The sequence below is a fragment of the Pseudopodoces humilis genome, chromosome 3 (genome assembly GCF_049639895.1).
Source record: "Pseudopodoces humilis isolate 2021_Gansu_Grassland_sample_001 chromosome 3, ASM4963989v1, whole genome shotgun sequence".
NCBI classification, from domain to species: Eukaryota; Metazoa; Chordata; class Aves; order Passeriformes; family Paridae; genus Pseudopodoces; species Pseudopodoces humilis.
Window position 1 is genome coordinate 53845510 of NC_142202.1, and position 23696 is coordinate 53869205.

The 23696-nt window shown below is 39.8% G+C and overlaps 1 protein-coding gene across 1 annotated transcript; it reads left to right on the forward strand.

Annotated features, from left to right (window-relative positions):
* The first annotated feature begins 1542 nt into the window (after positions 1 to 1542).
* Positions 1543 to 22618, forward strand: TMEM242 (transmembrane protein 242). Its single transcript, XM_005518422.3, has 4 exons — positions 1543 to 1738; positions 3552 to 3652; positions 8360 to 8497; positions 21392 to 22618. Exons 1-4 carry the CDS (start codon positions 1603 to 1605, stop codon positions 21488 to 21490), a joined length of 474 nt encoding a protein of 157 aa, XP_005518479.1. The 5' UTR covers positions 1543 to 1602; the 3' UTR covers positions 21491 to 22618.
* The last annotated feature ends 1078 nt before the right edge of the window (positions 22619 to 23696 follow it).

The following is a 23696-nucleotide window of genomic DNA, read 5'->3' on the forward strand; positions in this document are numbered from 1 at the left end:
AATATTGTAAACTAAATGAACACAATTCTGCTGAGTATCTCTTGGGATTTTTAAAGCAAGTAAAATTTACAACACTAAGAATTTTAAGTTATTCAGAGTGGATTTCATGGTCTATATGCTCTGCTTTAAGTCTCTGTGAATGATTAATAGAGACAGATCTGATCTGTCTCTCTTAAATATAGATTCTTGGCATTGCTCAAACCAGGATTAAATAACACCATTATACCTTTCTCTTCTCTTTCTTCCTGGTTCTGGAAAAATTTGAAAGAAAGTGATGTCTTGATTGATGTGAACTCAAAAAACTGTCCTGAGAAGAAAACACAGGATTCTTATCATCAAAGACACAAAAAAATACAACAGACACAATAACCTAATTGTCTCTCACAGTTCAAGGATTCCTCTATCAGATGCAATGATGATCTTGACACTAATTACAATCCAAATGATATGCAAGCTCCTGTTTTAGTTTTATGCATTCTAATAATTTTAAATACTTTATATAAAAAGTAATTTCTTCTCTTCACATTGTCACTCTGTATTTTTTCTAAGATACCCTTCTCTAAGCTTTTCCAAGAGGTTTTGTTATTATTTGTGGCAAAGTCTAATTCTATTCTAAAACGCACACAGGATTTTGGGGTACTTTTTCATGGGAAAAAGAAGACTCAAGAAGGAGTCATTTGCCTGCTGTCCAGATTAGAAAACAACGAATTGGTGATGGGTTCCCTGTGTAAAATATTGTTTAATTTACACAGCACATGGACTATTAGGAAACAGCTTTGGATTGGTTTTTAGAAGTATTATGAACAGGAAGTTTCCCAAAATACTAATTTTTTGCCTAGCAACCCAGTCCCTATAATTAGACCCTTAGATACATGCTATAAATTATGTTAAAAGATACAAAGAAGGAAGCTGGGGAAGAAACGCTTGGTTTGGATTTATTTACATTCATTGTTTGCTGTTGAAGTACTGGCTGTTATAACTAAAAATACACATTAGCAGTCCATACCGAATTTTAAATTAGTACACTGTTTGATAAAAGTGATAAAATTAGGTAGCACATCAATTTATATTCATCAGCAGCTGAGAATTAAGGTGGCACAGAGATGAAAAAAACCCAAATGTATGTCCTCATAGTGTGAAAAACTCTTTACACAACTTGAAAGAATGACAATTTGGAACAAAAAGATGTACTTTAAAGCGACACCGTTCATCAAGATACAGCTTACTAAAATTCCTGGGAATTAAGAGTGTTTCCCAGTTTTATTTGGTAAAGTCCACTACGCAATCTGTCCCTCGTACATAAAAAAACCCCTAAAACCAAAACCTTTATGAGCCAGCTACAAAAGACTTGATATAAAAGAGGCTGTGACCACTCATTCCCATTTTCCCTCGGCGCGATTTGGACTCACGGGACGCTGAACGTCCCGCATGGGGAGAAGGCCCCTCCTAAGGAGGAGGCAGCTCCCCCCGCGCTGCCGCTGGATCCCGCCCGGCTGCGCGGCCGCGGAGGGCGAGGAGGAGGAAAGGCGGCTGCGTGTCCCAGCCCTGCTCCCTTTCCTTCCGGGTTGCAGCCGCGGCCGCTCCTCCTGCCGTGCCTGGGCCATGGGGGCGGCTGCCGGCGCCGCCGCCCCTGAGGGAGCTGTGGCCGCAGCGCCCCTGGATACCGGGCGCGGGCTGTCCCTGCCCCGGGGGCCTGGGAGCTCTGCGGCATCCCAGGACAAGCTCTTCTTAATCAAAGGTGCAGACAGCCTTCGTCTCCTCCCCTCCCCTCCTGCCCGGGTCAGGGACGAGCAGCAGCGTGTGCGGCAGGCCTGAGATCGTCCCCAGCCGTGTTCCCTTTGCCGTAGCCCCAGGTCTTGCCCCTCTCTCGCACCCGTGGGGAGAAGGCGAGACGTTTGGGAGTGGCCTCGCCGAGGCTTCTGGAGACGGCGAGGAAACCCCTGCAGCGCCGGCCGCCTTTTCCCTCGGTCACCTGCAGCCGCCCTCCCCTCGGGCACCGAGCCCGGCGCGGCAGCGGGCGGGACGCGGGACAGGCGCGGAGCGGAGCCGCCTCCGTCCCGGGAGGGAGCTCAGCCCTGAGGGGGTCCGCGCGGCCGGGCCCGAGGGGGCAGGAGCCCGCGGGAAGAGGCGGCTCCCGCGGGTTCAGTCAGCCTAGCGGATTCTCTAAGGGAAGGAGCCCGCGTCCCGGGCCGGATCCGAGGCGGGAGAAGCGCGGTCAGGGCAGAGCCAGTCTCCGCAGCTACACGGAGCTGCGGGGCAGCGTCCGGAGGACTGGTGGCGCTATGCGGCTCTAGATTTATGCTATACTGTGATTTCTATCCGTTTCCCCGGGCTGCTCCCGGTGTCTTCTCGGTCGCCCCGCGCCCCCCGGCGGAGCGGAGGCCGAGACTCAGGCGCCTCCGTTCCCGCTCCGCCCGCCGGGACATCCCGGCCAGGCCCGGCCAGAGCATGGACGTACCCCCGACAGTTACTGTGTCTGAAATTGGGGAAATGGTGGTTACCACACCTGGAAATGTAAAATTTAGTGGACTGCATAATTTGACCAGGATGCGAAGTCTTTGTGCTCCCAGGCAGAGGAGGTGCCTTACAAATTTCCATTGACACAAGTACAGGAAATTTCCTCGTTGCAGTAATCAGATCAATAACTTTTAAAAGTGAGGCCTAACTTAGGTGTATTTTTGCTTGCTTCCTGCTCAGGCCATTTTAAAATTACCTAACTGGTATTAGGAGAGGGAAAACAGGATAGGTATCAATACCTGCAAAGGAAGAACATTTAACCTCTTGAAATTTTTATGTTTTAATATGGATCAAGTTCGTTTCTACAGTGCAGTAAATCTTTGTAACAAGCCTTTTTCTTAAAAGTGGGCAGGTATGGCTCCATGTGCCTTTGCTGCAAGAGCTAGAAAGGATCAAGGTATCTCAAGTGATTCTGGAAATTCTGAAAGGACTGAAAAGCAAGGGATGCTTGCTTTCTTGGAATAGCTTTTGCTAGTGTGATTTTATTTTTTTTTTAATTAAAAAAATAATTCCTTTTTATTTTTTTTATTTTTATTTTAAATAGACCATTAAAATATAGAGCTGAAGAACAAGTGTTGCTTGCGCAATGGTCTTCAGAGGAACTAGTGGTGACCATTTCTAGGTCACCATTTGAAATCACAAGTGATGCAACAAAACGAATTCAATTTCCCATTTGGGGGAGGGTGAGGCATCATTATAAAACAAGATGATTTTAGCAGGCTGGCTCTGCAGTGAGGGAAATTTCAATGTACTGCAAAAAAATCATCCTGGGATTTGAATTTTTGTGTGTGGCTTGAAAATGCTTACACATGCCATTATTTTCAGAATGCCCTGCTTCATAGAACTAATTATTTGTCTTGCTATTTTGTCATACTGAATTAACATAAAAAGTGTGGACAGCTGGGCCTTTCCCTTCAGCATGTGCTGACAGATTTTACTTTTTCAGGTTTTATTTTCTAAAAAAGTTGGTTGGTTTTTTTCTTACCCTTAAGTAACAAAGTCTTGATTTTTATTTCTTCAACTTTTCTTGGCAGGTGGAATTTTTCTAGGTACTGTTGCTACAGCAGGAATGATAGCAGGTTTTGGCACTACACTTGCAATGACAAAAAAGAAGAACCCAGACTGGTTCAGTAAGGTTTGTTCCTTTAAGCTGTTTTCCAATAGTAATATGCAGGAAATAAGAATGCATTGAATGCTTTAGAGACATGGTGATATTGATATACATGGAACTTGGCAGAGTTGATGATAAGAGCACTAGACTTAATTTAATTTGGTACAGGTGTAGGATTAATTTAAAAATCAATTCAGAGTTGGCCCTGCTATACTTCAGTATTTGAGATTAGCTGAAATACGTAATGCTTACACTGTTTGCTGGAGTCATACTTCTGTATACTGAAATACAGTTACTGATCTCTTTTGATTCTGTGATTTGAACACACTTTAGACATGAGCCTGCATCGCTTCAGAGATCCAGTTCACCATGCAGTCTCATAGTGCTGCAGTGAGTCTGGAAGCGAGGTGCAATGAGGAAGGGGTAGAAGGTCTGTAAGCTGTGGAATATGTAAGTGGGATCATTCAGTCAGAATTAAAGCTCTCCGTTCCCATCCCACTGTGTAAGGGAAAGGATGAGAATGAGTACTATGGGGCTGTGAGATCTCATGGCCAAAATGAATCTGAACTCAGTCAATTACTGACTGGATCCACTTGTGCATTCTGAAGAAAAGAATTGCTAAGCAGAGCTAGAAATTATACTGTGTTGGTGTATTAGTTTGAAACATAGCACATTTAATTGAAGGATGTTTTTTCCTCCCTAATACTTTGTTATTGCTGAAAATGTCAAAAACAGGCCCTTAAAGTTGATCAGTCTCATCTCCACCAAGCTCTTAAAATGCAACATGTACTACAAATGTTCTTAGGGAATTAAGAACTGATCAATTGTGTTTATATTAAAAATGATGATTTGAGAAGATATCAAGTTAATTCAATGTAAATCAAGAGAAAATAATTCTTCCATTGTACTTTTTGTCAGAACCTTCATTTCTGATCACTCGTAATCTCCCTTTCTGGTCAAAGATCATGAGATCCTTCATTTGCTTTCCTACTTTCCTCTGTAGGCTGCTGTGTCATAACTCATCCATTGCCTTTACAGAAACAATAAGCATGAGTTTTGTTTTTGAAATCGACAAAACAGAAAACTTCATGAGAAGTTATTTCACAAGGTGTGAAAATACATTACAATAAGGAAATGGTCTCCTTTTATACCATCTCTTTTTTTTAACTTCCTTTCTCTTGAGCACTGCAATTTTCCAGCTTGCACATATTCCTGGGTGTCTGAGCTGTCCTGTTATCAGTGTGAAATTTATCAGGAGTGACATTGCATTGACATCAGAGAACATATATGCTAGAAATGTCATCAAGCGGTACATACCATTTCAGTCTTTGCTAAAAACTGTATCTGCTGCTATTTGTGCAAAGGAATTGCAACAGTTTGCTAGCAAAAATCTGTGATTTCATGGGCACCTTGACTTCAGTACTCCAGAGTGTAGAGAGATACTTTTTTGTCAAGGTATTTGTCAGTGAGCAGTTTAAAAAAGGAAGGACTAGACTTTGAGAATGGCTTAACTCTCTGTAGAAGCTCTCCAAGGTACCAATGAGATTTTGCATTAGCATTCTTAAATTTATGGTTACTTACTGGAAGTAACTTCTAATAATACATCATGTATAATAACAACTACAGAAGATTGCACCTTTTTTGGATGTTCAATGCCTAAATATTATTTTTTATCCATGTTAAGGTGAGGCCATAGTTTGACAGGTACTTAAAGTCAACATCAGCCAGCACCAGTGTTGAAAGAATTAATTCTATCAGTCCTCAGTTTCTGGCAATTTATTCCTGTTCCGTGAAGCCACCAGTACATGTGCTATTTGATTTGGTTATATTTGATATATTTGATTATATTTGGTTATATTTGATATTGATATGATCCTGGTTAATTGATGGTTTTTTTGGTTAAAATTAAATGCTCTGCTGTAGCAGCTTCCTTTTGAGAAGTGTCCAGTGTTACCAGCATTTATGCAGGTGTTTAATTTCACAATGGATTAGGTCACACAAAAGAGTGAAAACACTGAATACAATCAACCAAAACAGTTGAACACACTTTATTTTAGGCACTGCTTCCTTTTAGACACGCTGTGCACATAAGGGACCAGTTACACGATCAAGGCCTGTGTCTGAATAAAAAAACTGTGTGATTTTTTTTCCTTCTCCTGCTTCCTGTTTATATCTTCCAGAGGAAAACAAAACAACAACAACCAATGAAATTTAAAAAGCAGCATATATTTGGAAAACAAATCAGCTAATTCTGCCCTGTTTTTTTCTGGCCTGTTTTTGGAAAGACTCAATATTGTTTAAAAGCTTATTTTTTAAATTAAACAATGTTTTTTTAAAAAATACAGAGCAGCAGTGATGAGAAAACAATCTGAACATAGAATAACAGGTTACTGAATAAAACTCAATTCTCTTAAAAATGTTTTTTGCTGGTGTCATCCTTTTCTCCCATGCTACCGTTGTTCTTTGTAATTTTTTAGCATTTCATTAGTCAGCTTTCTTGATGTTCTGAACAGTGTATCCAATAATCATTTAACCAGCTGTCCTGTTTACAGAAACCCTTATCTGTGTACTTAAGTATCCTGAGGAATCAGCCTGTGACTGAGCCCTGTTTGACTGCAGCCAGTAAAACCAGATTAGTTGTTTCCATTTACCGATATTTTTCTGGGACAATCAAGCATTTAAAAAGTAGTCAGTTGGGTTTTTTTGCCAGCAATTTTCACAGATAATGACTCCTATTTAAAGATTCTGTGTAGAGGATATTTTTGTCCATTCATTTCCCATCTTCCAAATGGCACCATTTTTTTCTCAGTGTTGTTATATATGATTAGACTATGGAAGCAGGAAAAATGTCAAAAGTAATCAGTATTTCAATACTCAAAGCTGTCTCTACTAAAAGAGTTATAATAGTTCATTATCTGTGGTAAGGAGATAATAGGACCTGATATTATAGTGTGACTAGAGATCTCTGCTGTTTGTGTGCGTGTATGCTTACAGAGCATTGTTTCTCTTAACAGCTTCCACTTGGGATGTCCAAATTGGAATAAATAAGGGTCAAGTTACGTACTACTTGTGCCCTTTCCAAGTCCATGTTTGTCCTTGGGTAGCTGTGCCTATAGCTAAATACCAAGAGAAAGTGTCAATGCTGAGGAATGTCTGAGGATCATTTTAATAACATTTCAATAAATAAAAAGCCAAGAGGAGAAAACTACTGGTGCTATTTGACTGACTATAGTGGTAGACATTAAGTATGTTTAATTTTATCAAAGAAGAAAGAGAAGCATTTAAAAATAAGTTAAAAATTTAAAGCTTTTTTTAAAGCCAGAACACCAAAGAATTTTTTCCCCCACTTTTTGTGATGAGTAAAAAAGAACAGTTCTTTGGCATGTTTTGGAGAAAAGTTTTTTTGATGCTTCCACAAGTTAATTTTGCTTTTCAGTATTTTTAGACTGTAAATAAAATAATTTTTTGTAATTTTATGTGTGCAATCTCATTTATGTTACCCCTGAGCAATACTTAGTTGTTCTTTTTTCCAAGATACCCAGTTAAGTAGAACCGTTGAGTTGTGTAAGGATCATAAATACCAATCTTATTAACAATTACCATCTGAAATCTGTGTTTGCATGTGAACAATTGAACAGTGATCCTTTGGAGGGGAGAAAAATCCTCTGAATGGCAGTTGCCACTATGAGCAGGAGAATTCTGTCTGTGTCACTGCTGCTGCGGGTTACACAGGTTGAAACTTTGCTGTGCCAAATAGGTGCAGTACGGTGGGCATTGTGAGGCAAGAATGGCTGGCAGTGAGGTGGGGTGCACATGGATTGATGGTGTCCCTGGAAGCTGCAGTGTCCATTTATGTGTTGTGATAGAGAACACATTTCCTTATGGTGGGGACCCCATCGTAGCCAGGGCTGCATTCTTGGCCTGAGGTGGCTTTTCCAAGTGACAGCATTTTCATAGTACTCGTGTTATCAGGACACATCTCATGGCATTCTATGCAGCAGTATCTTAAAAACCACCTACTTTCGTAGGTGTCTTTTGACAAAAATGAGAAGCATGGAGACCACACAGCATTTTCAGTGTTCCTGCTTGGTGAACTCTGCAGGGGAATCGGTTCAGCATTGTTTGCTTTTACAAAATTTTCCTTAATAGTTTCTAGAGCTTCTTCAGAGTTGTAGGCCTCTGAAATTAATCCCTGGGTCTCTACAATACTCTTTCAATGTCCAGATGAAAGCTGCTCCATGTTCTTGCAGGTTTCCAGTGAGCTGTTCCAAAAGTGCAGATAAAGACCTATAGGCCTTTGGTTGCCCCCCATGAGAAAGTATCAAAATCAATGCCATAGTGATTATGTTCAGATGTCACTGGCATAAAGGCTTGTGACTGGTTTAGATTCAGTTTCATATTTTGACTGGTGAGATAACTGAGTGTTGGCTTCTTGTGCCCATGGAACAACTGACTGGTATTTTTGGGCATGAAAGTCGTCCCCAAGTGGCACTGGCAACAAGTGAAATCTGCTCCTGGTAGGAAGGCACTTCATCCAGCCCCTTTTTCTTTGGCTCCTGAGGTGTGCTGGCAGCCCTAAGATTTTCTGTGGCCACACAAGTGCAACTGGTAGGTCAGGAAAAAAAACTCTAAATCACCAACTTTCTTAGTGGTTTGTTTGTTTGTTTGTTCATTTGTTTGTTTGTTTTCCAATTGCTCATTTTCTCGTGATCTTTTTCTCTTTGGTTCTAGGGGATTACTCCCACAGCTGCACTACCAGAGAGTGGTTCATCACTGGCCTTACGAGCACTAGGGTGGGGCTCACTCTATGCATGGTGCGGAGTTGGATTGCTGAGTTTTGCCATCTGGAAGGCTCTGGGCGTGCACAGCGTGAGTAGCAATTATGATTCCCTCAACTCCATATTTTTCCTTGGGTAATGCATCTTGGGATGGCATCTCTATACTACTTTAGCCTAAGAATTACATGTTCATTCACCACCTGTAGAATGACTAACCAGAATGTGTGCAAACAGGAAAGGTAATCTTATATCTGCAAAAAATGGCATGCTGTGGGAGGAGACAGTTTAGGGGGAGGAACAGTTTTGTCTCACTTTATGTTTATTTGCACAGATGTTTCAGATACCACACAAAAGAGCCAGTATTCTAATTTAGAGACTTAAACAGTAGCTGCAAACTTTCTATATCCTTTGCTTATTGAACTGAAGGCTACCCTCCTGAATCCTATTTTTAGAGCAATACATTTATTTGTCCAAGTTCTATTTTTTTGCATCAGGGCACAGAGGTTGTAAGAAAAACTGAAAGGAAACCAGCTTGCTTTCTAGAAGTGGCAAGGGGACAGAAGACTGAGTATCCTGTGCATTAGAATGGTGGTCCTTGACATGTCACGTCAAGGCAAAGAAGCTCGGGAAGCATTTGTATATCCCAGGATACCAGCTATGGCTATCTTTAGTAATTTGATTATGTTCCAGTATTTCACAATGTTGAATGTGAGCACTTAGGTTCATGTGAGCATTTTTGTTTGCCCCTAGTAATGAGCCATGACTTAAAAAGAGTCCTCTGCAGCTGTAGGTGTGGGAGAGTTGTTTGCATCCTCTTTAGGACTAGGAATTAATAACTTCCTTTATTTTATGTGGTAATTATTTACATATTCAGCAAAGCATATATAAAGGAGAAAGGTGATCCTACTTTGTCTTAGTACTGTTCTCATTAATGCCTTTATTCAAGTTCTCATTTCTTATCTACTCTCGTGATGTATCCTGTACCTCACAATTTGAGTCCCAAATACAGCATTACACAATCCTTTATTTCTTAGCTTTCAATGTTGATTCTCAGTAGGAACAGATAAAGGAAGGCTGAACACCAAAGAAGTGTGGTAGGACATAGGAGGCAGCTACAACACATTTTGTTTAAACAGAATCCTCCATGTGCAGCTGTGGTGGAATGTCAGGGAAAGGGGAGGAAGAGTGGGAGTTTATACTGTCTGCATGCTGAGCTACAACAATTCACGCAGTTTGCTGGCAGTCGGGTCACCAGTCACAAGGACTCATTTCACACTGTACTGCCAGTTCTGATTTCTCATTCTGAGTGTCTGGTCCTGCTGAAGAACAGCAGAGTCTGACCCTAGTCTGCAATTTATGTTATCTGTTTCTTGGTAAGCTTAATTCTTACTTCCTTGAGAAGTACTGGCCTAGACCCACTTACTTGGTTTCCCTATGAGGCTTTTCTTGAGGCTGCCTGCCAGGGAGCACTCACAAAAACTTGAAAAGGCCGAGCCCCAGCACGTGTCTGAGTCTCGTGGGGCTTCTGACAGCAAGGACCTCTGTGTCAGAAGCAAACCACAAGCATTTTAGAGAATTGTTGAGTGGTCCTGGTCAGAAAGGCGCATCTTATTAGGGTAATATATAAGTGTTTAATGGCTCGAGTCATCTGAAAGTTAAAGTACCAAAAGTCTCAGTGGAAAATGGGATGTGATGGATTGGCAGAAGTCACACTAAAAGGAATACCAGAGCCAGCAGATCTTAGCGCAGGACTGGCGTGGCCAGGGAGGCCATGGGGGAGTTCTCGTCCTGGCCGGCCTGCAGCACATCGGACACATGGGGCAGGGCTGGCTGGGCCAGAGAAGGAGAGCAGAGCTGGTCACTGAGTGCAGTACGAGGTGTGCTCGGTGCTTTTCGTGCCTCGAACGCTGCCCACGCCGGCCGCGCCCCGGCGAGAAGGCAGTGGGATGTGAAGTCCGTGTCACTGGGCGGCCCTGATCCTTGTGCCACGTGCCGGGAATGCGGCCCGGTCCGGCAGGAAGCGTGGCGAGCCTCCCCCGCACACCCGCGGGGCAGAACCGGGCCGGGCAGGCGCTGCTGCGCCCCAGCCCCGCTTGGCTTCTGGGCTTGGTGCTCCTGCCCCGCTCCCGGCTCGGAGCTGCCCCGCAGCGACGCCCGGTGGCGCCGGCCGGAACTGCAGCGGCCGCGCCAAAGGGCCTGCTCATCCCTGCTCCCGGGAGTGCGGGACGTGTGCCGCAGCCGGCCGGGCTTTAGGAAAGCCGGGCGAACCGGGCTGCCCCCAGGCACAGCCCAGCAGAGCGGCCTCACTAGCCATCGATGCCAAAATGCTTCTGATATTTCCTGTGAGCGTGAATTATTGATGGGACAGCGTGTGATTGATAATGTATGTATTACCCTAAGCTTTGTGGTTGTTTTAAATTATCTTGTTATCGCTCCCAAAGTCAAAGATTAAACAAGAGCAAAATGGAGTGATAGTTCCTTGAGTAGTTGTAATTTATCTGTGTTAGTGGTACGATTGCTCAGCAGTTTGTGTCATGGAAAGAAACTGAAGCCACAGTTGAGGATGCCTCATCCTCACACCTGAGACAGCCTGTGTTTGCCCTAGAAGCCAGTTGTTAAGATTCCTTCCAGATACTGAGGTGATGCACCAGATTTGGTGATTCTAGATTTTTATTTCATCTTTGTGGTTTATTAATTCTTTAAACAGTGCTGTGACAATGCCTGCTTCCAGCTCTGGATGGTTTTACTGTTAAAGGTGGTTCCCTATAGCTTTACAGTCTGCTGTTTTTATGCCAACGTCAAAACCCAGGGGTGAGAATAAGTAACTGATCTTTATGTCTTGGTAAGGAATATAAAATATTTTACACTGTCTCAGGTTGGGTTGTTAACATTTCCTGATTGCAGTTACCACTGCTGTAATCTGAGGACAGGCTGATAAGTAATAAATGCTACTAAATTCCACTCAACTTTTATTCTGAAATGAAGAATTGATGGTTCAATGAGGACTTCATTTGATAATGGTTTAAGTTCTATTTCTCAGTAGCATAAAAGAAATCTTTTTTTAGAACCTAAGAGATGGTGCTTATATACTTTTATATTGCAGAAAATAATCAGGTGTCAGTGATAATCAGACTTTTTAAACTTGCTTCCTGAAATCGCTTGGGAAAATATTTAAATTTGCAGCACCTTTGATTATCTCTGAGCATAGAAACTCCATCTATATTAGTGAGTGTTATTGACTGGCAGCACTGGCTAAGAGAGCAGGCTGAGGACCTGATATGTATAACCATTCCAGGAGTTTTCAAAATTAGGACTGACACTGGCCTTGACCCATGGCTGTTGGCATATTGGACTATGTTATGTACACTGCAAGAAAGCTTCTTCAGATTTGTGTCACCCTAAAAAACTGCTTGTCATGCATTTTGAGACTGTTCAGTAATTACACAGACTCATGCCTGGGGAGCACGGGCAACTGGGAGATTGGCTTCCAAAGACCACTCCTGATCTGAATCTGAGACTCATCCAAACATACCTACAGCCTTCCTCTCTGAGGCACTTTACAATGTGGAAAGACCATGCCGTGTTAAACACAAGCTTGAAATAAGTCTGGTTTGAAATAAAATGGCACCATTGTTTTTAACAAGTTTATTTGCTATTTAACAACTTCCACATCGTGGTATTATCTTCTATGGCATTACCTTACTGGTTTTGAGCTTGCAACATCCAAACCATGTAGGTGGCCACTCCTGCTGCAGCGGGATGGCTGTTTGCTGATGCAGAACACAGAAGTATTGAAATAAATTTTGTAGAAAAGGTTGGGTTTGGTTATCATTTCAGGTTTATTTTAAAGCTGAATAGTAGTTGAAACATCTTATTTCAACACTCTGTGTATGAGCTGTTCAATGAAATTTAAAATTTTCAGTTAAAGAATAGATGGCATTTCACTCAGTAAAAATTTTTAAAATTAAAATATGCGAAAGATCTTAAACCTGCTATTATTACATTTGTACTAAACAAGTATTTCCATTGCAGTTTCCAAAAATTAAACCTTTTTTATTTTACTTACCTATTCTGCTAGTCTTATGATCCACCACACTTATTACTGGGAAAAATTTTAGTGTCATAGAATCACAGAATAACTGGGGTTGGAAGAGACCACTGGAGATCATGTAGTCCAATTCCCCTGACAAGGAAGGGTCACCTACAGCAGGTTTCTGTAAGTTTTCTAGAATTTTTTGGAAGTTAACTTTGGAGTTGTAAACCTTTCTTTTAAATTAAACTCACAGCTGTAGAGTACTTGGCAGATACTAACACACAGCTATTAATGTCTGATGTTATTTTTTTTTTCTTTTTATTTAAGCTGCCAGCAATTATGAACCTTCTTTTAAAAGCAGAGCTATGCCCTCAGCCCTGGTAGACTGAAGTGTACAACAATTAACAAACAAGATAAATTATGCTTTAAAAGCCCTCTTGCTCTTCATGGCCTCAGTAAATTAGGTTTCATTTCCTCAAAAATAAAAGCATTCTCTGTCCCATAGGAAAAGGGCTAGGATGATTCATATGTAGATTTGTGAGATCCTGATTGTTGCTGTTCTGTGGAAAGCTGGAAAAATATTAGAAGAATTGCTTAGCAATTTGTGACTAATATAAAATATTAGTTTATCACTTTTATGGTGTCTCCTAATGAAATATTCTGTTTTTCATTGATCTTAGCCTTTAAAATATTAGGAATCTAAAACAATTGCATGGCCATAAACAGACATCTAAAACAATTAAAAGCAATGCAGAGAATATATGCTTGTTGTGGCTTTGATGGTAAGAACATTTCCCAAGTGAACTTCTTTTCTCCAGAAAAAAATCTAACCTCTGAATCACCATTTTAAGCATAAAAATAGCATCCCCCGGCTTGTGTCAAGAGATATTTGTTGTAATTTTGTGAAAGTATAGTCATAGGCACAGTATAAATACAAAGGAATATTGGCTTTAAGGATGGACTAATTTAAAACAGAAGATGAGAGCACAGAGTCATAGTCTTCAAATATGGCATCTGTAAATTGTACTAAGTTTATAAATTCCGATGTAGGTATATTGCAGTGGCTGAAATTTTTACTCTATTTTATAAATGAGCAAATGTTGCTAAAAAAGCACCGTATCTCCTAAAATAATTAGAGTAATACTAGGGTAATTCCTAAATATTTTGTTATTAGTTTTTAACTATTGCTGTGTTTAATCCTCACAAAAAAACGTTACTTATGAAATTGCTATTCCTTATCGTGCTTATGTCTGCTGGCATAATAGAAATTTACCTTTTCCTTGTTATTTCATGATCACATATTTCTATATAAATCAAATCTGCCCATTTTTTTAATGCAATATTTATTTCCTCAATGCTTGTTTAAACTCAGGCTCTTAGAAAGAAGATGGAGTACTACTACATGTTAGCACTTCCTCCTCCTGTTTATACTGGATTTTTCTCTGCTGCTTATATTGCCTAATTAGTTTGGTTTGGAGAAGACTTGCCTCCACACATACGTACTGCCAGTATTTTATTCAAGAATGAAAAAAAAAATGAAACAAATGAACTTCAGTGTTTACTTGATGAAGCAGAATGCTTATTCAAGGATTAAGATCATCATTTTCCTACTGGAAAGCTGCTACATCTGCTTTATGAATAGGGACAGCTGTAAGGGAGTATTTCTAGAAATGGAAAGGCTGCAACTGTAGCTGTCTTGAGGAGTTTTGCTGTTGTGTCCTGGAAGAGACTCGCAGCTGTTGGCTGCCACCAACCCATTGGGAAGCCTGTGGTCTGAAATGCCTTTGTGTCACCCTACGTGGACGAGTGGGTTGATCCACGTCTTGGCCACATGTAACTGTAAACTGTGCATGTACAAGTAAAATCTCAATCCAGGCTTCTCTGATGGGTGTGAGTTATCCATGCTACATCTCAATCCTGTAGCATTATCCTGGATGTTGAGTGTAGTGCGTGGCCGTGCTTGCCATGCCCCACTGTGGGCCAAGACCCTGGCTGCTCTGCTTGCCTGGGGGCATCTGGCTGTCCCTGCCTGCCTCTGTGTGTCACACTGGCTCTGACAGCTTCCTTCATAGAATTCAGCCCCAGCCAAGGCAATGAAGCTGAAGCCTCACCGAAGAGTTCTGGGTTTTCGCTGGCCCTTTCCCCTGCCTTGAATCTCACTTGTGGATGATACATACAATTAATTCCTGGATATACAGAGGGAAGAAAAAAAAAACCAGGTTGCTCTTTACAGAAACTGCCTGCTTGTAGACAATCCATATTTTTGAATTTAATTCAGAAATCCAAATTACAGCACAGAGGAGTTTATAGGGTTGGGGCACTCACTCTTGAGATTTTGGGTCCATTAACCAGCTAGCTTTATAAATTTGGATACTTAGCTGCTTTAAATTTAAAATTATTTCAAGGTTAATTTTTCAAATTGCCCGGGGTGACTAAGGGGCCATGACTAATAAACCATAATAGACTAATCATGTGGATGTCCTTTCCAGGCACCCAGATTTGAAAGTAAGATTCTGCAGAAATAAATGGCACATTCTTCAGTGATATCCACACTCCATTTTTCTGCATGGCACAAAAGCCTTTACTTTAAGATATCATATACTACAAAAAGTTAAGTCCTTGGCATTTATTTCAGAAATACCAACATGGGAATGTATAAAAGTGAAAAGAACACTCATATATTTCTGAACCTAAGGAAATCCCTATTTTTTTTCAGAATCAACTTTACAAAATTAGTGTCTCTGTGGATAAAAAAAATTGAACATAATTAGCTAGCCACATCCTTTTTTTTTTTTTTTTTTCTTTCCTTAAATTCAAAATAATCTGGCCTTAACCCAGAGCAGTTTTACTTTCTTTTGGCTTTTCTACTGAAATAGCATCTTCTTCCCACTTAGGGATCTAAGTCACATTTCCACAGAAATGTAACCAAAGTGAGGCTAATAAAACATGTTTGTGGTGTAGATCAGCTCTCTTCCCATTTATGAATGAGCAACATGTCTTCTGCACTCATGGAAAAGTAACATGAGTAAAGTATCTCATGTGTTTTATCTCTTCGTGTGACCCAATAGTTGGAAAAGAGGCAGCCTGACCCCTATGACTTGACAGCTCTCTAGTTCACCAGTAATTCAAGACAGAATATGGAGTAGCTGTGGGAGGCTATTACATATTTATAATTGTTTGGAAACTGGCAGCTTCATTCTAAGCAGTGATGGTCCTCTCCCCCTCTCCCTGTAAAGTTCATTTAGGTTGTTTTCACCTTGTTTTTCTTTTAAAAAGTACAGGACATGTTTTACCCACTTACGCAGGATTTATAGGAATAAATTTGTGGGAAAATAGTCTATGTGTTTAATTTTAGGCACTGTAAATAGCCCTCTGATTTCAAAGAGGGTGCTCAACACTGCATAAGGCATGTGTGTGTGCCTCCATGAGACAGGGTCCAGTATGAGCTCCTGACTTCTCTAGATGTTTTAACACAATTCTGCTGCTGCTTTTCTCTGTGTAAGCCTGAAATGCTGTAATTAGCAAATAGGTGCTGAACAGGGTACTACTATGAGAGTCAAAAAGGTTCATTACTGCCAGGATTGACACTCTCAGGGCCATTTTTGTAGACTTGTAGTTCTGCATAATCCAAACGTTCATGACGCCTTTGCCAGTGATGTACGAGATGTAAGAATGTGAACCAGAGCTCTATTTTCCATGTTACTCCAGAGCTGGCATGGAGTGACCCTCAGTGAGTGCCCCATTTTATACCAAGAGAAGGACAATCACCTTCAGCTACCAGGCTGGCTGCTCTGCTTATCCAGTCCTGCAAGGGCTCAGCACTTGTCATTTTTTACAAATAACTTGCTATTTCTGTATGTGGCCCTTGGTCATCATTTGCTAACAAGGGCAACAGCAATCTTTTTAAGATTTGGGAAAAGGTGGCAGGAGCAATCCTCACTGATGCTTTTAAATCCAGGGCAGCCTGCCTCATCTTCATGCCTTGTGAAATGGATGGTGCCTGTGGAGAACAGAGGGCATGTACATACTGCATTCTGCTGCACTTGATACTCCAGTTCAGGGCATCTAACCTCATTTCACTTGGAAGCTAATGTAAGCAGTTCTTACTGATACGAGTACTAAAATAGGAAACTAATAATTCCTGGAATCTGCGCTGGCCTATTAAGAATGTCAGACATTAAAGAGAACATTTCTTCGCAAAACTTTCATTCTAGGAATCAAATAGACTCTCTTAGCCCCTCTTCCATTCATTTTAATATGAACGGCCATGTAAGTGCTCTCAGTAATAGTGCTATCCCAATTTTTGTGTGACATTCTGTCAACGATGTACATTAAAAAGAGATTATTAAATGGAAGATGCTTTTAGGTCCCCATATTTTTGCCATCTGAGGCAAGATCATTAGGTTAAGATAAGAAAATAACAGTGATCTGTAGCTATTACAGATTATTTAATGCAGTAAGGTTAGATGATACCCTTTTAGAAGGAAGCCTGACAGAGGTAGAACAGTTACTGTAATTTATTTGGTAAGAAAAAGCAGCGTAAAACTCTGTAATATCTGTGACAAAAAAATAAAATTCACTTGAGTGAAATTCACTTCAGAGAGTTGCCTGCAGGAATGGAGCATACTGGAATGTTAAGAAATGTGTTACAAATCATTCATGTACAGGAAGGTTCAGGAGCAGCAGTTGAGAGTGGCCTATGGTACTGAAGGCAGCAGGAAGAGGTAAAATACATTCAGCTTTTAGTGCTTGGTTTACTGCACTATTAATTGAAGACATTATCACAGTTGAACTGAGTACCCCAGTGCTAGTGTGGCTGACAATAATAAAGAGACAGCCATTGCAGTGAGTTATTCAAAACATTCCAGTGCTTAGTACATAACGCATTAGCTCTTGTAATTAAATTAATGCCTTTTGATTTGATACCACTGACGTGAGTATTGTGGAATCTGGAGGAAATACAGGAAGAGATTTCCAGGAAGAAAGGAGAGAGAAGAGACCTCTTGCATTACATGTCTGCTGAAAAGAAAGGCAAGGCAAGACAAAGATTCCTAATTGCAGCATATCCCTCATCAAGAAGTGTGTTTGTCCCATGAGTTAAAGCAAGTAAAGACAAGGTCCCAGTTCTCACACCTCAAGTATTAATAGATTATAAAGCTGATTAATTATCTTCACAAAAAGCTCACCACACTGCAGGAGAACTGGACATCGGTAAGCCCAGTTTGTTGAAGGACTAACTTAAATGTTTAGTGGACAAATTTTACTTTCGGTGCAAGAATACTTTGAAGTTGCAATGGGCATAGTATGACAGTGTCAACTAAATGCAAGCAGGAACAATCCAGAGGCCAGTGTGAGGTACTTTGGAGGCCAAATTTAGTCCTAAATATAAAAGTATATTAAATAGAGTTTGATCAGTCGGGGCCCAGAAGACTGAGCTCTTTGTCTCTGACTGAAAGAGTAAGAATCATTTAGACTGGAAAAGACCTCTAAGATCATTACGTTCATCCATTAAGAAGTTACAGCCTAAAATGGGGTACTAGAATGGTTTGTAAGCAGGCATACATTGTCAGTGGGAGAGAAGGGACAGGAGGTTAAGGATATGATTTTCATGGTTATTTATGTGGGTATACACCAGTTCTGTGACATCAGAGTGTAGTTCTCTTTGAAGGCTTTCTCCATGGTTTAAGATGAGTTTTAGAGGAAATCTGAATGCAGGGAAGACATTGGGATTTGGAAGTGCATTTGGGAGAGCACCAAGCAGAAATGTGGAAATAAAGGAAAAAACTTAGAAGCTGATGTTATTAGTGGAACAGGAAAGAAAGGGGAAATACCTTAGAGGTCCAGATCAAAGCCCTAATGGAACACTGGACTGCACTTTCTGACTGGGGAAAATAGGAGTCTGTGACTGGTACCAATTAAGTTGCTTAATGTCTTACTAGTGAGAACTCAAAAACTGTTGTGGAGAGAAGTAATCAGGTGCTGTATCTTTTAAGGGCTATAGAAATGAAAACTTCTAGTAAGAGTTAGTAGCTGTGACTTTTGTACCGGGAAGAAATTGGCCTTGTTTTAGACATACTGTGAAGTCATGTATTAATGAGGCCCATGCCAGTCACTGCAGATAATGTCCTTCTTGAAGAGCTGACAACCTGAAGTGTTGCACTGAGAAAGATCTGGCAGCCTCAAGTGTTACACTGAGAAGACAATGCACAGAAGTGATCAGCTTGGCATTATGATTTATTGAACTAGATCGCTGTCCAGGAATCACAAAGGAAGAAAAACTGTGGAAAAACATAAACATGGTCAAAATTGAGAACTGCAATGAAAAACTGTTTCTGTGCAGAGTGGGCTTGTGGAAAAGGACAGGCGAGAGAGGAAGTGGCAAATGAAACAGTCTGGCATCACTTCCAAAGTGGTTTTACAAATAAGCATCAAAGTCTGAGAAGACAAGGCTGAGGAAATTTCTCAGGGAGTCTTAAAAGCAGAAGAAGGACATTGAATATTTCAGATCTGGTCCACATGTTAAGGAAAAATTACTTTTCCAGGAAATTAGTTGCTTTTACCTGCAGAACATAAATTAATGTTCTGAGAGGATAGAAATCTATCTAATATTCTTAAATCTCCAGCTGCTAGCAGTGTTTCAGTGCTTTCTAAAATGTATACCTTTCTTGTTCTCCTAGAACCAAGTTATAGTGTTTTATTTCCCAGTCAAGATTGCTTTTTGTATTCAAGAGTTAGGGTTTGGCATGTTAATAATTATGAGGTGGTTGTCAGAGTGAGGAATCACTGCAGATTTCTGAGTCACTCCACCCATCGTCTTTTTGGAGGCTTTTTACAATTGCTTTTAATTTCCCTTTGGTTTGGTGCATCTTCAGTGGAGTAACAGAGGTGTCTTCTAGGGCTTATGAGTGCATCATTTAAATTTTATGCTAAGAGAAATTTAGGTCTGAGTTTAGAAACAGTCAGAAAATCCATGTTCCACCAGATCATTGGCTGGTGCTGAATGTTTTATCTTTGGTTGTATCAACAGAGCTACAGCATTTTACATCAGGTTAGTATTTGACTATTCCTGTGTTCCAAACGCCCAGATAATATTTAGATGAAAAAGTAGAAGGGTTGAATTACTCTTTAGGAAGCAAAAAATGTTGAGTAAATTGAATACTTTCCGCCCATCAGCAAGCTGGGATAACTTAATTACATAGGACTGGAAAAAACAGCTAAGCCAAAGCTCCTAAAACATTTCCTACAGTAAATACTTGCATTGAATTGGCAGCAATTGTTTAATGTAATTTGGGCTGTTCCTCTACGTCAGCTCTGATACTGCTTTTTATTATTCTTGGAAACATTAGCTGTCTGTGAGAGCTTCTCAGTTTTAAATGAGAAGCAAAAATGTTAGTTTAGGAACAATTGTGGGTGATGGCCAAGATTTTTAAAAACCAAGAAGGAATAATTAATCAAAACAACTATCTGATCAGAATGAAATATAGAGCAGAGTGAATTAGTTTTACTTAGGAACAAAATCAGGAAAAAGCAAGAAGGATAATTTGGCTCTGAATTTTCTTCCTACTTTATATAACATATTTTTATTTGATTAGTGGTACTCAGGCATTATTACACAAAAACTGGGGTTCTGAAATGCTTTCATCCATCATAGTTAGCTACTGTCTAACTAAAGGAGTGGTAATTTCTTTGTAAATGTTTTCATTCTTTGTATCAGCTGTAACTTGAATAATTGCATTCTGGTAGCATGTCTGTAAAGAAGTACCAACACTTTGTCAAAATTATTCAGACACAGAAGGACTTGAAGAAGAAATAACCCAGAGGTATTTGTATAAATACCAATGACCTATAACACACAAAATGTAGGCATACAAGAGTAGATGCCTGTGTGTCTGTTTGAAATATCTAGATTTCCTGGAACCTCTCTGTGGGACATTCTGCCTGAAACAGCATTTGCTCTTCAAGAGGTCATTGCATCCAGTGCTTGAATACCACATCCTGTCTTCTCTGTGTGAATGTCATAGATTCTGTCATAGGGCTTCCTAAAAATAGCAGTCCAAAACTTCCCCTGTACATCCTGCTGTTTGTGTAACAGGATTTTCACTGATCTGGTTTTTCCATGCCTATCCTTTAAAAATATATTATATGTAAAAATACATGTAAAACTGTAAAAAAAAGAGAGAAGCTCACTAAATATAAATATTCTGATTTAAGTGATTTTTATTTAAATGAATGTTTGGTTCTGGCCTTGCAAGACTATTGAATTGAACATTGGTGATAAAATATAAATTATAAATGCCACATATCTATCTATATCTGTATCTATATAATATGGATATACTTCCTCTTCCACAGCATTTTAACAGCAGTGACAGAAAAGCTTGGTCCCCTATATTGTTATGAAACTTGTTTTCTTTCCTACTGTTATATACATTTGAATGAGACTTTGTTTTGTCACCTCTATCCATATGGTGGGATAAACCTAAGGTGTCAGAGCTGAACAGTATTTTTCTTTAGCCCTTGTTTTAAAATCCTTTAACAAACTACTGGACCTTTCATCCATTACATGTATAGAAAAAGGCACTGCAGTCAAAATAGGGGCACATTCTATGGAGGTAATTTTTCTCCAAACAAAAATATTCTAAGTGTGTCTGTGTGTGTATAATAATTCACGTGATAGCAATGGATCATTCAGGCAAGCATTCCAAATCAGGCACCCCAGTGTGGTGCATTAGAAGGGGTGATTGTTGTGGGTCCCTTCATGCTTTTTTTCACTTTATTAATTGAACCAACATAATCAGAGGGAAAGTCCTAGTTTTCCATTATTTTAAAAGCTTTTTACTTGTTCTTCACCTCACACTGCTTGTTTTGTGGGATAAGCCTGGGGTTCATGGTGCTACTTTATTTGTTCCTTAGTTGCAGTTAACTGATTTTATTTTTAAATCTCTTTTGTAGATGAAAGAATTCCGAAGTAAGATGCAGTCAATCTTTCCAGCAATTCCTAAAAATAGTGAATCCAGTCTTGAATGGGAAAACTTACTTAAATCCAAATGAAAGACTCAGAGCCATTTGAAGGTGTCTCTTCCAGCGAGAACAAGAGTGGAAGTAGCAGAAGTATCTCCTCTGGAAAACAAAGAAGACTCAGACTGAGCACTACTGACTGAGTGCATGGAACCTGGGAATGCCAGTAAACATCCAGGAGCAAGGGAGTTCAAGCCAAACCAAACCAATTAGTACTATACTTTTTAGCATGTTTGGTATAGTTGATGTTATTTTCATGAGAAAATGAACCAAGATAACTTGGATTCAACTGGAAAAAAGACTTTTTCGGAGACTTAGAGAAAACACTAAGTTTCTTCTTGATTAGTCGATTGATGTTATTGATTAGTAAATATATGAATATAATCCAAATAAACTCCTGTCCCATCCTACCTTTCAAGAAGAATTTTATGAAATTTCTCTAGGAAATGAAAACAGTACTTTCAGTGACTTGTCCTGTTAGGAATATAACCATCAAGTCAATCATAACAGATCTCTTGCTGAGCCTGAGGGTAAAGCATATAGTGCACTCTTCAAAAAGAAAGGACATATTTGAATTTGCAACAGAGAAAATATCTAAATGATTTTTATATGTCTGAAGGGTAAGTTTAAAACCCAGTATGCAAGTAGTGACCTACAAGCTCCTCTGCAGAGCATTAGAAGAGATCTCTACAAAGGTCACTGTTTTCTCAGTATTAACTTTTTAAAATTGGATCCCACAATAATGAATTTGATTTTGTGTATAAAAGTCTCTACTATATTTGTATTTCAATTGAAATAGTAAGTGAAAAAGTTATAAAATAGTAAGACACCCAGTCAGTCTTGCACTAATGTTTTCAGCTTAGAAAGTGTATGGGTAGGACTAATTTTGTGTGTTCCAGTCATTTCTGTGGCTCTTCTACCAGGAGAAGCAATGTGACATTTTCCACACTGCAGCAATCTCATGAAGTGTGGGTGTAAACCAGAAAGAGTAATGTCTTACTCAAACGTATTTGCAGAACTGAAGATATGTAAAACTGGAGAAATAAAAAAAAGTGCCATCAGTGAACTGTCCTCTGTTGCTTGATTATAAGATTTTCTTATCAATTGCACAAAGTCCAGTTAGTCAGTTGTCAGATTTAATAAAGTTCTTTTAAAACTTGTCTTTTGCGATTTAAGTCTTTATATTCATAGGAAAGAATATAAAAAAAACCACTTTAAATGTCAGATGAATAATAGAGAAGTATTGTTTTCCTATGAAACATGACAATAAAATAACACACGTGAAAATGGTACTATTTTTGTATTTTTGTTAGTTTCATGTGAGTGGTGATACCTGTTTTGCCTACATTTAAGCATATCAGTGCTGACTTACCAAGTTTAACAAGTAGCTGTGTCATTATAACTGGTCAGATACTGAAGTGGACTAAATAAATGCAAATCACATGATGTCCTTAGGATTACTCTTAGTTTCTAAGGTGGGATTTGAGTCGTCTTTATCTAGACTAAATAACTCACCTAAATCAGTCATTCAAAGTGCCTTGCATGTTCAGTGGAGAAAGGCTGGTCAGAGGCTGGCTTGCCCTGTGCTGAAATGAATGTCTGTCCCTGGAATTGTACAAGGCATCAGATCTGTCCTGCCTGCTGGCTGCCTTTGGAGAGAGCTGTCCTACCCTTACCCCTTACCCCCATCAGCACAGTGACGTAGACACAGTAGACAGAGTTGAGGAGAAACTCAGAAGTGAGTGGTCTTCTAGCACTTTAGAGCTCAGAGGGTTAGGTAGGTTATGAGTCTTGGCACAAGAGAACTGTCCCTTCTGGAAATGTTTAGCCAATGGAAATTAGTGTAACTGTTATTATAAAAAATAAATTTCCCTATGACAGATCAGATTAATTAAATCTGGAGGTACCCAGTAACAAGGACATACCAGATGATGCTCTTCAAAAAATACTAACAGTGAAATATACAGATAAATCTTTAAAATAGAATCACACTTACAGGGCAAGTACAGAGTGATGAAATAAATCCATGTTGAGGTATAAGGCTGTACATTAAACATGATTCAAGAAGACAGGAATTTGTAGATCATTGTATTCCAATTTATTTTGTGCTTTTGGCTGGAAACGGATTTTCTCTAGATAAGGGTTTGTGTAGAAGAGTGCAAGCATAAATCAAGTCTCAGTTGACATGTAAAACACAGGAGATCTTGGATATTTGTTAAAACACTGTGCAGCTCTCCTC

Coding starts and splice junctions, on each gene's coding strand:
- TMEM242 (XM_005518422.3), top strand. CDS start 1,603: ATGGGGGCGGCTGCCGGCGCCGCCGCCCCTGAGGGAGCTGTGGCCGCA. Junction 3,653..8,359: donor ACCCAGACTGGTTCAGTAAG/GTTTGTTCCTTT, acceptor CTTTGGTTCTAG/GGGATTACTCCCACAGCTGC. Junction 8,498..21,391: donor AGGCTCTGGGCGTGCACAGC/GTGAGTAGCAAT, acceptor TCTCTTTTGTAG/ATGAAAGAATTCCGAAGTAA.